Source organism: Zootermopsis nevadensis, unplaced genomic scaffold (assembly GCF_977971745.1).
Source record: "Zootermopsis nevadensis isolate Lab colony 2312 unplaced genomic scaffold, Znev_1.0 Znev_ptg000029l, whole genome shotgun sequence".
NCBI classification, from domain to species: Eukaryota; Metazoa; Arthropoda; class Insecta; order Blattodea; family Termopsidae; genus Zootermopsis; species Zootermopsis nevadensis.
The window spans coordinates 13,061,779-13,077,476 of NW_028259161.1; the positions used below are offsets into that span (position 1 = coordinate 13,061,779).

The following is a 15,698-nucleotide window of genomic DNA, read 5'->3' on the forward strand; positions in this document are numbered from 1 at the left end:
AAAGTCTTAAGATATCCTCCGTAATTATCGGTACATCCACAACTTGTTTATAACAATAATGTAATTTTTTATTTAAATATGTCGTGACCATTATCCACTGAGTTACACGCTGCACTTTTATACACGGTGGACTGTATTCATCTGGCTCAGGATAGGGTCCTGTGGATGACTTTTTGGTAATGGACATTTCGCTTCCATAAAAGACGGAAGAATCTTATATTCTCATCCTAATTATTTTGCGATCAGGATTGAAGGTTTCTGACGATGGTACATTATAATATGTAAATTTGTTTCGTTGGACTTTGTTTATTTTTTGGGTTATAAAATTAGAAAACTACAGGACGGAGGCTAACTGCTCAGGAGATAGGATTTCTGTCCTCTTGCCCAATGTTTACTAAAGAGGGAAGCATAATCCAGGTTCTAAAACATAATTTATTGTTTTATAATTTAGATGATGGACAAAGTTAAAAATAACTTTAGGTATTATATTACGTATCTTTATCAGCTTACGTAGCTTCAAGTAATAAATGAAGTGAAAGTGTCAGGTTGGTTTTTTATTTAAGATCCTCTCAATGTATTTTCCTGGATATTTCAATAAACCCCCCAAATTCCTGAGAATGGGGAGACAGTCTCTTCCCGGGACTCGATTCTGGTGCCTAAGTGAGAAAGGTTTAAGTTGTTCTAAACCAATCTATTTGTAACGGCTCAGAGAGAATTTTTCTTTTAAAGAGTCAGTCTGAATTTGGAAGATCGTTTTGGAACCAACCCACATCGTTTGAAATACGAGAAAACACTTTTCTTAAGTTCATGCTTTTAGCAGACCAGCGGTAGGAGGAACAGTGGTAGAAGTATTTCGTCATAACATAAAAAACTTGCTAAAACATTTACTGTTCTTTATTCATATCGTCCGGCATCACTTTGCTACGACAAGTGACATTTCAAACAAAGTACAGTTTCAAAGTAGAGCAGAATGGATATTCCTTAGAGAGAATAAGGAATTCTGGATTTATTAGTTTATTACTGAGCTCGGCTTCTTGTGCGTGTAAGTTGGGCCAGGTTCTGGATGTGCCAATTATTAATCCCCTGGTGCAGAATGTGACAAAACACTCTGAGTTTCACAGGTTCTAGAAACACACATTCTGTCAGTGTCGTTCTGATAAGATCGCAGGCTTGTAATAGTTTTTCTATATTTTATTCTCTCATATAGAATAACAATTATTTTTTCTCTTATGAAGCTGTAGAGTCACATTAGTTTATCCCTAAAAAATTTGGTTTAATACAAACTGTGAGCCCGTTAATTTTGAGCCAGTTTCTAGTATAAATATCTGATGGTCTTAGTTTGTGCGTCTTGGGACAGCTATTTACGTGTTTTAGAAGTATAAAGGCAAACGAAATATTTTAGAGATGAAAAACAAAGACTTATATTATGGTTATTTTTTTCGGTTAAAAGATAAAAAGGCTTGGGTTTATTTAAATGTAAAAACAAACGAAAATACTAAAATATACACAGGGGAATTTAAATTAATTTCATGTTGTGTAAATTTTAAGTGTAATGGAAAGTATTTTAAATGAAAAGATTGCAAAAGTGACATTTCTTTACTAGCGATTTCTCCGCAAATAAACAGTCCTGAAGTTGTTTAGTTCAGTTTTTAATAAAATATTTATAACATGATACCACAACTCAAAACGTAATCTGTTAATAGCGGGGATTTTAAACCCAAAAACTAAACTGCTGTTAGTAAATTTCCAAGTCACATACATAATCCTTAACTTAGCATTGAGGATATGATGATGTGTTTTTTGGTTAGGGCCGTCTCACATTGCTTGGGGCGGTGATAGAAGATAACGGAGCAATGGTGAAATGATGATAAACAAGGAAAACAAAGATCTCCAAGAAAATCCTGCTGCAGTGTAACTTTGTCTATTATGAATCTTGCTTGAAGTCAGCCGGATTTAACTAAGTTTTCCGTGGTTATGTAGCCAGCATATAGCCGACAAAATCATGGTGACATCAAATCATTAATGTATCTAAAAGTTGGTCAACCTGGTATGTCTTGATATTTAGCTCGATCATCGTATATAATACCTAAAAACAGGTATCTGTGTTATAAAGTTTGAGGTTCTCATTGCAGTGTAGATGGCATTTTTGTGCTTAACCGTTGTAAAGCAGCGTGCACTTGTAAATAATTAAGTTCTGGAGAAAAATAACATTATCTTCCGTGCTGAAGATGGAGACCTCTATGTTTCTCCGAAATATTAATATCTGCCTATGAATCTACATAGCGTTACAAATATTGATACAGTACCTACATGATTTTCGAATTAATATTGAGGTAATTTTTTAGTTTAGGACTCATCTCATTCTCATACGTGTTCTTATACAAACATTAATGCGGAATTTCCCTCGTGTTTATTCTGAGAAACATTGAATTGCTTTTTCATTGTCAGAGATTCGAGAACATGTATGTTTGGAGTATCCACTACATAATTGAAAAGCACTCCAAACCTCACCAATCTCGTACGCGTTAGAATTGTTTAAATATTTAGCGTAAAGGAAGAAAAAATCTGAAATTTTCTTTCTAAATTCAAATTTACTTCTTTAATTCGGTAACAACCGACATTATTTTAGTTTAGGTTAAATTAAAATGTCCGACTGTGAAGCATTAAAAATATTTGTGGCGTAAGAAAGTCGCGGTGTTATCAATCAACGTGTGACGTCACGAGCACTTTACGCCAAAAGACACATTCAGAAGCGGCGCCATCTATAAAAACTTGGAAGAGAACAACCATTTGTTTTATTTCATTAAACAAGAACAGTAGCACTCGGCGTGATTTGTTTCTGTTTGCAAGGGCGGCGTTGGAAATCCAGGGAACACAGTTTTGAACAATCAAGAAGATGAAAATTATATAGGCATAGTAATTATGTTGCTGTTACTGTTATTATTATTTTCAAAATATATATTTTGGCAAAAATATAAAAGTAAGTAAAGTTTGTCCCACTATACGCCTTATCGGCGTTTGGGGGGAGAGGAGGTATAGCTCCTCTCTTCCTTGACCTCGGCACTAGATGGGGGTGAGTGGTCGGCATCACGCCCCGGCCGGCTTTATCCCCGGGAAAGGACCCCTGTACACATTGTAGAGGAGGCTGGGTGGGCCCCAGAGCCGGTCTGGACGCAGAGGCTAGAGGAAAAATCCTCTGCCCCCGTCGGGGATCGAACCCCGGTCGTCCAGCCCGTAGCTAGTCACTATACTGACTGAGCTTTCCCGGCAAAAATATAGTTTACGTAAGTATTCCTACGTTTTCTGTAAAATATAGACTGAGGAGAATCTATTTTATTTTGGTGGAAAAGTACCTTTCTAGTTAAGTTTGTTTAAATTCGAATCCAACGCAAAAAAATATACATTTTTGAGAAGCTATTAATCACACAGCTAATTAAGAAATTGCGTTCTCAAGAGTCTGCCACTAGTCCCTATCATAAGCCATGTTCGTTCATTTCACACCATACTACCGCATTTCTTTAAAAATCCATTTTAATAGTATTCTCTATCCGCTCATATTTATTCCAAGTGGTCTATTCCAACTCGAAAGTGTACATTAGCCTAGAATTTGTTATTTGTTATTATTATTATTGGAAGTTGCAGCCGAGTAGTCGGCACTCCTACTTTGTATTCAGGAGGCCCCGGGTTCAAATCTCGGAGACTGGATATTCTGCCTGAGAAGTTTCGTGGTATTCCTCAGTATCTCCTGGCAAATGCCGGGGCAGTACCTAAAAGGATACGACCACTATCTCTGTGTCCTTTTCAATTCATAAGTCACCAAAATAATAAAATAAGGATTCGAGATAAGATACTTAAGAAAATTAGCGTGATTGAAAAAAATTGCACAAAATATAATTAAATCAACGACGGAGGAAATTTTGTATGTGAAGAAAGTGTCCATTGTGAGCTCTGATATTTTTTGTTCAAAGAACTTAACCTTGGTAATTCCGCAAATTACACTATCAGTTTACAGAACGAAGTGCCTAAATGTCATTTCTTCCTTGCAGGTACGTATGACGTCACCCGGGGCGTAGAAGCACTTTCGATGTACAACTGACAGCAACAAAGTAAGTAAAATCACATGAACGACAGACGTTTGTAAATGCAGTGAAGGATGACTCTGAACACAAGAAGGCGTTTATTTTGAAATTTAAAATGACAAAGGGCAGAGGAGTTAGGAATTCTTTAAGCTGTTCAAGTCTCCCTGCTGTGGGCCTATAGCCCCGTTGTGTTCGTTTACCATGATTGTTCCGGACGGAAATTGCTTATTTTTTCAAACAAGGTTTCGGCGATTATTATCCGGTCCCAGGCATCCAAAGTATTGTTTTCCAGCAGTTTATTTTATAAATTTATGTAGGGGTTCGTCGTGCTGACCACACGTCACTCTATATCTGGTTGGATGATCGTTCACCTCTGCTTAGGTATGTGAACGTGAGGCCAGCAGTCAAGCTAGTCGGCTTTGGCTCTCTGGAGCTGTTACGCCACGGATTATTATTATTAGTATTATGTAGGAGTAGTCTTGGCTTCAAATTACTTTGATACTCTTAACTGTCTTCAATTATGTCGTCTTATCCAAGTTTTGTGCTAATGACTTCTTCAACTCTTAATGTCATTGGCCTCAACAGTTTCTTATGAGCGAATTCGAGTTGTTTTCTGTCCAGGTTTCTTAATATCTTTATGTCATTTCCGTATTTAAGGGTCCGATTAGGTCCTGTATCGTGCAGCCTTTGCTTGTAGAGCATTTCCTATGTGAGCTGATTAGGGATAAAGTGGAATAAGTCAACAGAAGTACATAAGCATTGTTTTAGGCGTATGCTTTCAATTTATTCATTTGTCTGGCTCAGTATAGGGACCAGTGGCGGGCGTTTGTGAACACAGTAATAAACGTTCGAGTTCCATAAAGTGTTAGGAATTTCTTGAGAAGCTGAACTACTCTTGACTTCTGAGGAAGGATTTGGCTCCATGGAGTTAGTTTACAGATATTCAAAGTTTGATGCTAATTAATTTATGTTTTGCCGCTGTTTGTCGTTATTTTTGCTGGTACCTGTATACGCATCTATACCCTCCACTCCTCGTCACTTCCTCGCTCGCTTTCCCACGCACTCAGCACCTCGTCTGCCACCCCTCGCCAACTCCTCGCTTGCCAACCGACACACTCACTCCTGCTTCCCATTCACACTCGCATGCAGTCACACTCTCGTTCAACTCTTCACACTCAGCGTTTTAAGCATGCTGCTGTGTATTCTAGCAATTCTGTAGTGTAGACATGAACTGCATGCGAATACAACTCCCGTATTAATAAAACATTAAAATGAAGAGACAAAGTTACCAAGGGGGAAATCTTACTTACTCTCCAAGTCATTGCTTTTTTCCGCGATTCCCGGCCAACATTATTATTTAAACAGTAAAAGTCGTGCGTATTCCGATCCGAACTTCAGTATGCTAAGATATTAACACGAAACCCAGCATGACCCACCAGAATAAATATGAGTGTTAGAAAACTCATTAAATTTGCCCAGAAAACATGTAATAGCAATCGAAATCAGTGCTCACTAAAATTATAGGTCAAAATAAGTTGAACCAAAACATTTTTATCGGTGCCGTATTTATAATTTTCATTTTCACTTCCAGGACAGTCACTCAAGGCAACTTATCCTTGTTAGTCTTGTGTAGTGCATTTGAGTAGTGAGTGAAAAACCCACTGCCTCTGCATAATTTCTACTCACTACTGATTTGCCTGCTAGAGCCATCTAGTATGAATTTTGCTGACGAAATATCTCGTTTGTAAGTTTTATCATGGAAATAACGTTGCGTGTTGCATTGTCGCGATGTTAAGAAAGATAAGTTCAAGGTGGTTGTCATGATGAAACTACTTCGCCTAAAAACTGTTAAATATCAGACAGAAAACATGAGATTTTGAATATCTGACTGTAATGCTTTATTATTTATCGCTATCAATTGAAAGGTAAAATTAAGAGTTTTGTCGAAACAACATTTCAATGTTCTGCATTAAGTTTCCTTAACCTGAGAAGTTCGCCAATACTTTCCGAGGTAGGGAAATGAAAAATACAAATTGTGTACTTCCCCATTTGTGTGATGTTTGTACCAAGTTTTGTGGAAACTTATAAATTATTTCAAAATTTAATAACAGGCTAGGCGTGGTGTTACACACAAACTGCGATCAACTTAACTGTGCCGGTGGTGACGTCACTTATGAGGGGAAGTCGAAAGAAACGGGGAGATTCTTGTAGCACCAGATAGCCTGACTAAGAAATTTTTGTGGTTTTCCTCAGTTTATCCAGGAAAATGGCTAGTTATATCCTTGCATTAAGCCACTACCACTTCCTTCCAAATCTCTATCAATTAATTCGTTAATGATCTTCTGATTCCACGTTATACATTGTTAGCTACTGGCAGCATCGTTAAATAAAGCAATAAAAGTAAATACAGTTGCCTATTTGTACAAGAGACGAGGGTTAGTTAATTATAAAATTTCTTCCTTCTAAATTCTCATAGCCGCTTCTTAAAAACTTTTGCTTGTGTTTGTACTCAACCCTCTTTCTGTTCTTAAATCTTGAGACAGAATTCGACGCTTTATAATCTGAGTGTAGTTAAATAAATAGAGTGAGGCAAAATAAAACCTTCAGAGTTCTTATTAATTAATACATAACTACGCAGAACTGAGTTCACTTGTTACTTTAATTTCCTGTGTCGATATCCAGTTAGGGAAATGTGTAGCTTCTGTGTGGCGTTTTTCTTGTGAGGTAAAAATTAATTATTTTACAAGCATCGTTACATATAAACCGGAAACAAAAACACGTTCTTTTCACACGCTATAAATATTATATTTGGATTTTATTCTTGAAAGATGATTATGTGTAATAAAAGAAGTTTATTTTACGGGCTGTTAAATTGACAGGGGCAATCTTACGTGGTTTCTAAATATAGAATTTTGTTTCTCAGTGAAGACGCCCGCTTCTTTATGTATGAAGAAAAATGTTTGGGGATGCTGTGAGACAAAATGTCATTGACAGAAACTTCGGCAGTTTTCTATCTTGTTCTTTCACGCAGAAACCAGCCTCAAGTAGCACTGATGCACAATTTGTAATAGGTTGTTACATAATAAGGATACCAGGGGAGGGGGGAAGGACGGGATGACCGGGACGTGTAGCACGCATATGCAGATGAGGAATGCATACAAAATTTTGATAGGAAAATCTAAACAGAAGTTGCATATTGGGATACCTAGCCATAGATGAGAGTATAATATTAAAATTGTTTCTGTCAATCATGTCTTATAATAACTATGGCACTTTCCAATTTATTATGATATTAATTGTATCAATAATAAATATATAAAGTTCTACCTTAATATCTCTTGACTACAAATTTGTGTTGTTTGAATAATTTTATCACATGAATGATATAAATTGCCCTGGTTTAGCCTTTGTTTGTGTGTATTTGTATTTTCTGTATTTTTTTAACCTCTGCTAACTTTCTAATTGAATTTTGAGGTGCTAAGTCAACACACAAATAAATATAGCTGAACTGAATAATAATAATAATTTTCTTGTGTTTATTTATCTGTAATTGTGTATTTGATTGTTGATGCAAAATACGAAAACAAAATGAAAATATTTTAAACCCAATGAAGCGAAATCCCGTCTAAATATTATTTACCGCAAAGAAACATAAGACTTCACCGTACCAAAGTTCAAATAGTTAATGCTGCTTAAGGAAATAATCATTGTGTACATTGAGAATCATACAACACTTATAAATATGAGTAAAAATTGCAGGAATTATTGATTGTTCAGTAGGTGGCGCATATAGTTGTTATTAAGCTTTAAAGGGTTAAAATATGAATGACATTTACTCTGTAAACTCCTATAACGGAGAACTTTTTGTAAGCTTAAAGAGATGTTTAAGGCGTTCTCACAAGAAAATTGTGGAGAAAAACAGGATTCATGTTTCATAGATGAGTTTCTACTTCAAATTAAGGTTAATCGTGTACAGTTGATACAAACTTGTCAAATGACCTACAAATCAACTAGAATCTACCTTCTGTAATAAATATTATGCATTCATTTAGGCGATCAATTTAAATAAAACATGCAGGGAGTTAATTCGTGTGTTCTTCGCGCCTTGTCGAAGTTCTTTCTGGGCTTAACTACGCTTAGTCTACACGATACCACAAAGGATGCTGCAGTATTTGGTGATCCTCTTGAAGACTGAGGGATTTCTTGCTTTTCTCCATTCTACCATTTTCCTAAAAATAAGCACAAACCGTTACCTTAAAACCTGTTCGAAACTTTCTTAATAATAATTATTAATTTTTCGGCGCTACGCGGCTTCTGCTGATGACAGAAAGATGCTTACTCACTTTGATGTATGGTTTTAATTTAGAAGCTGATAGTTAATTACCTGAGAATAATACCTATTTTCATGGAACCCAGAGATTCATTCATGGCCTCTTTTTGGTCCAGGGTTGCTTTATCTAGTGGGCTGCTCCCCCCACCTCACAAGTGTAGATTCAATGTGCTTAAACGTAACATAATAATTACTGCGTTTGCGTATATTAAAACCAGAAAAAGTTCCATTCCAATACTCAATATTAAAATTATTAAGTGGGATTTGATTTTCACACGGTCGTGAAAATGATAATGTTGTTGTGCCGTGTAGTGTGGTAGGCGTTTATAACGGTTCAAAGGTCCTTCCCGCATCCATCATGAGGCCGTAAGAACATCTAAAAATTCTGTGAACGTCTACCAGACTACCCAGAGCTATAATCCAAAAGGCAGCCGTCATTATTGAAATTGGGGATTTTTAGTTTTATTTACAGAATTTTAGAAGATTTTAACTGCCACTTTAGCTTGTAATTTTGATTCACGTATGTGGGCAATAGATAAAATACGTACAAAGCATTGTTTTGAGTTGTTATGTTTGACATTTTATATTTATGTCCTAAGTGTATAAAATGTTAAGAATTATACTTCGAAATAATTGTTAGATTATGTATTTTTTATTTTTCTCATATCCTCTTCGCAATTATCGATGTAAATACATGTTTTAACGAGCTATGTTCCCGTCTAGTGACACAGAAATGAATCTCACTTTTGTCTGACTCCTTGAGGACAAGTACTGAGCTATTGAAGGAATTCTTTGCAAATGGATGCATTGAATCTGAAAGCGTCTTTCAATAACACGCATCCTTACAGTAGAATGCAGTCTGCTCCATTTCACGAATTTACCATTCACAGTGGTCTATTGAAATGTTCATATGCTTAATAGGTACGTGAAGCTGTCTAATTTTGCCCCCCTCCAAGGTTTACAACCGTGTTGGATCGCATCTTGAGCCAGATGAAACCAGATCACTCCATCCTCTGAACCAAGTCACGTTTTAATACTATCCTACAAACAACAAGTTTTCTCTTTCCTTGAGTTTCCCAGCCAAAATTTTGTATATATTTAATATTTCCCTCATGTATACGTAGTGTTCCGTCCACTTCATCATCATTATTCTTGACTATTTACATAAATGTTTACTGTAGTATACAAATTACAGAAGTCCTTAATTTGATATATTCTCCAGTCCTTTCTTAGAACGTTGTTTCATAAACATTCAGTTATTAATATGATAGTTCTCTTAATTATTACGTCATGTAGCCTGGTAGACGTTTACTGACGTTTCAGAGGTGCTTGCTACCTCCAACATCAGAGCGACCCAGAATACAGCCATCTTTATATTTGCTGCCATTGGAATCTAAACCTCATTTAGTCTATTACAATGCATTGGAGCACTTCGTTGTGTGTACATATTCTGTGTAATATAAGTAATATGCAGCTTTGGTACATTTAAACATCCTTTTGATGACAAAAAATCGAAACATGTTGCTGCCATGAAATTAATTATTGTGTTATATCTACCAGTTCTGTGGGTAGTGACCAGTATATTGCAAGCCATAAATGTGTGTTCTTTCCTCAGACTTAAAGACCGAATGTCATACCCCTATATCGTGTAACAAAGTATCAAATTAAAATTTTGTAATATTTCAAACTTCTTGTTTGTAAGTAGGATGTGGTGAGTCCAGTTTCGCATCTTCCTATTCATTTTCTCTGAAATCTGTTTTAATATTATATTAGTAGTCTGTTATGTAGCACGTAGTTGATACGGAACCCTAGAAGGGAACTAAGAAAAGCTTTTTTCCATCCTCAGGTTAAAAAGTGGACGAAGCTCAAAAATTCAATAATAATAATAACTGTAATATACAGTTGCCAGAAGCTATTAGAATTGATTTATAGGTCTACTGTTATTGGTATTTCCAAAAGATTTAGCCACGTGTGTTGCACTGACCGTACATATTACTGGTTTTCATTTCGCGTGACAATAGTAGGCTACGTTCATAGCTCTTTCAACTAATGTTTGGGGTTTATAAAGGAAGGATACCTGTAGTTTGCCTTTACCACCAAAGTCTTGCTTTAAGTTAAGTCAGTGCTAAGAAACTGAGTCCACAGAACAGAGCTCATAGTCAATCAGCTAATCAAGAAATTCCTCCTTCCTTGTATGTAATCAGAAGGTTTGTTTTCGTGTACATAAGAGCCCGCCACTGGCCTCTGTCCTACGCAGGATAAAGTCTCCATTTCTTAGCTCAACTAAGATAAGAGTGGTCTATTATAAATCTGTCCACTCCAAGGTCTCCCAATTTGTCTCTTCCCTCCGGACTTTCCAACCAAAATTTTGTATTTCTTATGTCCCTCGTGCCTGCTACACAGCCCTCCAATAATTTTGCTTTATTAGCTCAGTCTGAAACTATATGATGAGAGTGCGAAATATAAAACTCGAAATTATTAAAATTTTACGATTTTGTATCACTTCCTCCCTCTTAAATTAATTTTGGGCACTGAATCCGCGTTTTTCGTTTCTTACTTTAACATGAAACGTAAAGTTTCACATCAATACAGAATGACAAGGAAAATTATAATACTGCACGTTTTAATCTTTCCTTTTAGAGAGCAGGCCGGAAGATTGTGAATTGCATGCGAGCAAACATTCTCCGTACTTAATTTCCTCTTAATTTAGCCTTGAATGCAAATTTGATTTGTTATAATGGTTCTCAAATATCTTAACTTCGCAAAGTTTTTAATAAGTTATACGAAATCATTATTTTGTGAATTTAAGTCAGTATTTCTAATTACATTTTGTCTCTAAACCTAATGCAGCGGCTTTGATTTAAATTTGAATTTCCAATGAATGAACAAGTGACTTAAAAATATATATATACTCTTAACAGGAATATGATTCTGAAACGTCTTTAACATTGATCTCTCGGAGCAAACGTCCAATAATCAGCAAGGGCTACGTTACTTACGTTGAGACTCTTTTTTATTCTTCTGTTCCCAAGGGAAGAAACGTAGAATCAGATCTGGTTTTGTGACGGGCATCGCGTTACATCAAATTTAGTCTGGAGTAAAGACTAGCTCGAAACAGCTAGAGATTAGATTTCCTTCAGTTCACTGGGCTGCGTGGATGTGTTCTGAAGCTATTCATTATCATCTGGGTACAGACTTTTACAAGATTTTCTTCTGACCAAGCCTGCATTTTGGAGTATTCTTGGAAGATGTAACACGAACTAATCTAAACTGATCCTGTAAGAAAAATTACTTTTCAGGATTTTGTCATGATATGACGGTGGTCTAACGGTTAGAACGCTGGCCTTGTAATCCTGGGGTCTCGGATTCGATTCCCGGCGGTGCCCGAATTTATAACTTGTGTTGGGCAAGGCCGTGGTCTAGGCAACACGGAGTTTTCCTCCGGGGGCTTCCCCGGTTTCTCCGTGGCATCCCAACAATTACTCCATTCACACACAGAAGAAGGCAATAGCAAACCACTTCTGGATCATCTGCCAAGAACGTATATGAACAGGTCCCAGTCCGAGAAAAGGTTGGAAGGATCCTGTTCATATGGACCTGTCGCCAGACAGAACACTAAATAAAATAATGAGAAGGGTGTGAATTGGATTTCAGTGCTTGCAGACGACTTTACGTTTTATAAGGAAAAATTTACGTGCGGTATCATGACCTTTTGCATGTGTTCTGGTCTCATTTTATTAACTTAGGGACAATTAAATTTTATTAAATTTTCTGCGAATATTGTGACAAGTAATCAGTAATATCAATTCGGCAGTGTTGAAAACTTCTGAGGTATGCAGCTAGTACGTAAAATTGAGACATATTTTACATAGTAATTGAATAATACTTTTTATTCATAATGTACCAGGGAATGCCAGTTTTGTAAATAAGACGTAGTTTATACAGAATCATTCTGTACGCCAGTGGCAATGTAAGCATATGTTATGGGTATTTAGGACTCAGAATTTCTTCACGATACAAGACTCTCCAAGGCAATTTAGGTTACTTAATTAAGAATCACGATGCAATACAAGGTAAACAGACATTATGCGTTGTTCCATTTCCTCCAGTAGACTGCTTGGATGGTATCACAAGTAAAGCCCACCACTGAATTTTAACTAGATCATACCAAATCAGAATTAATTATAATTCCACGCCAAACATGCAGCACTCTCCCTGTAAAGTTAAGCATTTCTGCTTCTTATTATGAGGTAAAAGCTGCAAGAATTTTCGTAGTAGAGGCCACTTTGTATACTGACTGAGGGGCTCCTTGGATTTCTCTAAGTCCAGGAGTCCTGCCGCGAAAGAGTCCTGCTTGTATTTCTCAATCAACCTCAATAATACTGTCATTGGAAGCCATAAAACCCATGAAACATAATTCTAGTTGAGCAGATGGTAGGCTTATGTGTTCAAAGAACTATTCCTTTTGTTGAATTAGAAGATTCAGTTGATTGTTTTCAGGAGTTCGCTACTGAACACCAACGTAATCATCTGAATTCAGTTCACGTCTTCACATGCTATTTTATTGGGATCGATTTTAATAATATACTTTCATCTACGTCTGATTCTCTAAAGTGTTCTCTTCTCATGAGGTCCGCTGACTAAAATTATATATTCACTTCCCATGTTCCTCATTCGTGCCACACTTCAATTGACCTCATATTTCTTAATTTTATGAAGGTTATAATTTTGATCGAGGAGTAGACTGACATTTATGAATAATATAAAAATGTAATTTTCTCCGTCTCTTTTTCCTTCCTTTCCCATGTTCAGATGTTTACTTCGTATTCGGCTGGCCCCGGGTACAGATCTCGATCCGGAGGTCGACTATGCTAATCGAGGATTTCCTTGGATTTTTCTCAATCCCTTCAGGCTAATTTCCGGGTAGTACCTTTCATTGAGCCAAGACCGCATCCTTCCACGTATATTTAAATTCATTATCTGTTGATCATCATGTTATTCGACTCTATATAATCTCAGCTACTTACATCGTCGCTAATAATTCAACGCGAAGGTTTGGGTTTATATCCAAAGTAATTCCACGTAGAATTTTTGTTGGAAAAATTGGCGTTAGGATGGTATTTTACCCTAATTGTTTGATCTTTTCTTGTAAGTGATTTCACCAGCGTTAGATAATCAACCATCACAATCCCTGTTATTTACGTTGGGCCCCGTCAAACAGCGCTTTATCCAACCTCAGTCCATAGCTGGAGCTTCAAATGCGACTTGGTACATTGCTGCATCCAGAGACATAACTTTGTTCAGGGTACAACTGATGCAAACGGAATTCCTCTTGTAAGCCCCTTGCGCAGTGGTCGGTGACGTCAGGCAACCGCCGCACCTACAAATCTAAAGAGTACTAACTTGTGTTTGTGACGTCACAAAGACCAATCTCCCCTCCGGAGCCCAAACATACGCAGCCAAGTGTCATTTTGTTCTGTGTCAGTTACGACGTTATAATTAATGATGATAAAGTTACAGTGTTACCAGTAGCTAAATGTGTAATGTTTATTTAAATTGTTTTATTGGGGCTCGACGCGCAGAGATTTTTGCATTTCTGTGAGGCACTTATTCTTTGTATTAGTAATATTCTTCCTAAAAATTGTATGGTAATTGTGTACATCTGTGTTTAGAGAACGGCAGATATTATAACTTCCGTAGTTAATTCATAATGTTTTTTCAGTGTTTGTTTGTATATGGATCTAATTCAGCGGATCTTAGTTTGTTAGACACGTACCATATCGAATAATGTTTGTTATTACATTTGACGACAATAAAAATTTGTATTTTGTGGAAAGTGCGAATATATTTATACTATGAACATCTTTTTTAAAAAATTCATCAATTTTGATTTCCAAATAAAGTATGGCTTATGTAGTAGAAATAAGGGTAAACATTAAATTCAAATTTAGTGAAAATGTCTTCAATACATCAGTGAAACTTGCTGACAGTCAGACGGAGAGACGATAAATACGCACAACGAACAAATATGTGTGCAACATAACTTATATATATATATATATAATTTGAAAGTGATGTAACTGTTTTGAAAGGAATATTTATGGGTTTATCTGAATCGATCCTTCCTTACCCTTTCCTTTATCGGAAATAATGAATCTGATGACTCATAAAGCCAGAACATTGAACTTCTGAACACATCTGCCTTAAAATACCGTAATAAGTAACCAAGATTCTTTTTTATGGTGCTCTATTTTCGAAACAAACACTCCTTAGAATAACGCTAAATTTAACTCTGTTTTCATCACTAAAACACTGTTATAAGTTAAGGATACCTGTCATAAATAATAATTTATTTCAGCTTTCGTAATATCTTCTCCATGGGTTTTTCCGGCTGTCAGCAGAAAATATATGATATATATACTGGTTTCTGATATTCTGTGTTAGTTTAGACACTTCACATTCATCGTGAACTTGTAGGGTAGAAATGGGAGTAGACAAGTGTGAATTTGTGAACCCAGCCGCCAGAGGCACTCTTGTCACGTTTTCCTTGTAGATCTTTGAGGTTCTCTGGGGATGGATCCACTTCTAGTAGCAGGCTGTGAGACCACGAACAGTCCAATGGGCCAACGTATCAGATCATGAAATGTTTAAACCTGGAAAAATGTAACGTGTTTGAATATAGTTTGTGCCACTAATTTCAGAGTATGTTTGTCTGATTACGAATTTATTGCATCCTTCACCACGTCCTGTCAAGTTGTACAAGAATTGTACGAACTAACTAACCAACCAACCATCTAGCTCCATGGTATACGGTCTTCACTCAAAATCTGGTATTGTCTATGTAGTTTACTTTGGCGACTTGAAGGGGGAGTCTGGGAGGGAGACATATGCTCTGCTTAAAGAACAAAATACATTTGGAATGACTGTAATTATTGTCAAATGGCGGGCCCTTGTGATGAAAGTAGTGTATTTCTGAACTTGGAGTACGCCAATAAGTCACTTAAGCAGTATATCCGGTCTCTAGTATTCAATTCTCACCTCTTACTCAACGAAAACAAAACACAAATACTGAATTGGAATAAATTACAGGTAGCCCTCGATTTGCGCCGATTCAGAATAACGCCGATTTTGAAACCAGCAAGTCAAAAAGTGGAAAAAATATATTTTACTATTATTTATAACGTTTTACAATGTATCTCGTACTGATTCGTATAATAAATCGTAATTCTTACATCGCTGATTTTGAATAAAAATTATAAATACAGTCATCTCTGCAATTACGTATGTTT

The 15,698-nt window shown here is 36.4% G+C and overlaps 1 protein-coding gene across 3 annotated transcripts in view; it reads left to right on the forward strand.

The window, feature by feature from the left end:
- LOC110840276 (nephrin) overlaps positions 1-15,698 on the forward strand; it is a 545,495-nt gene that overhangs the window by 160,519 nt on the left and 369,278 nt on the right. The window contains exon 3 of one of the 3 annotated variants that reach the window (XM_087357910.1): positions 4,047-4,106. The exons of the other annotated variants lie outside the window; for them this stretch is intronic. Coding sequence (XP_087214036.1) covers position 4,106 — 1 coding nt within the window. The 5' untranslated portion in view covers positions 4,047-4,105. The remainder of the gene's footprint in view (positions 1-4,046; positions 4,107-15,698) is intronic. 3 annotated transcript variants of the gene reach the window in all.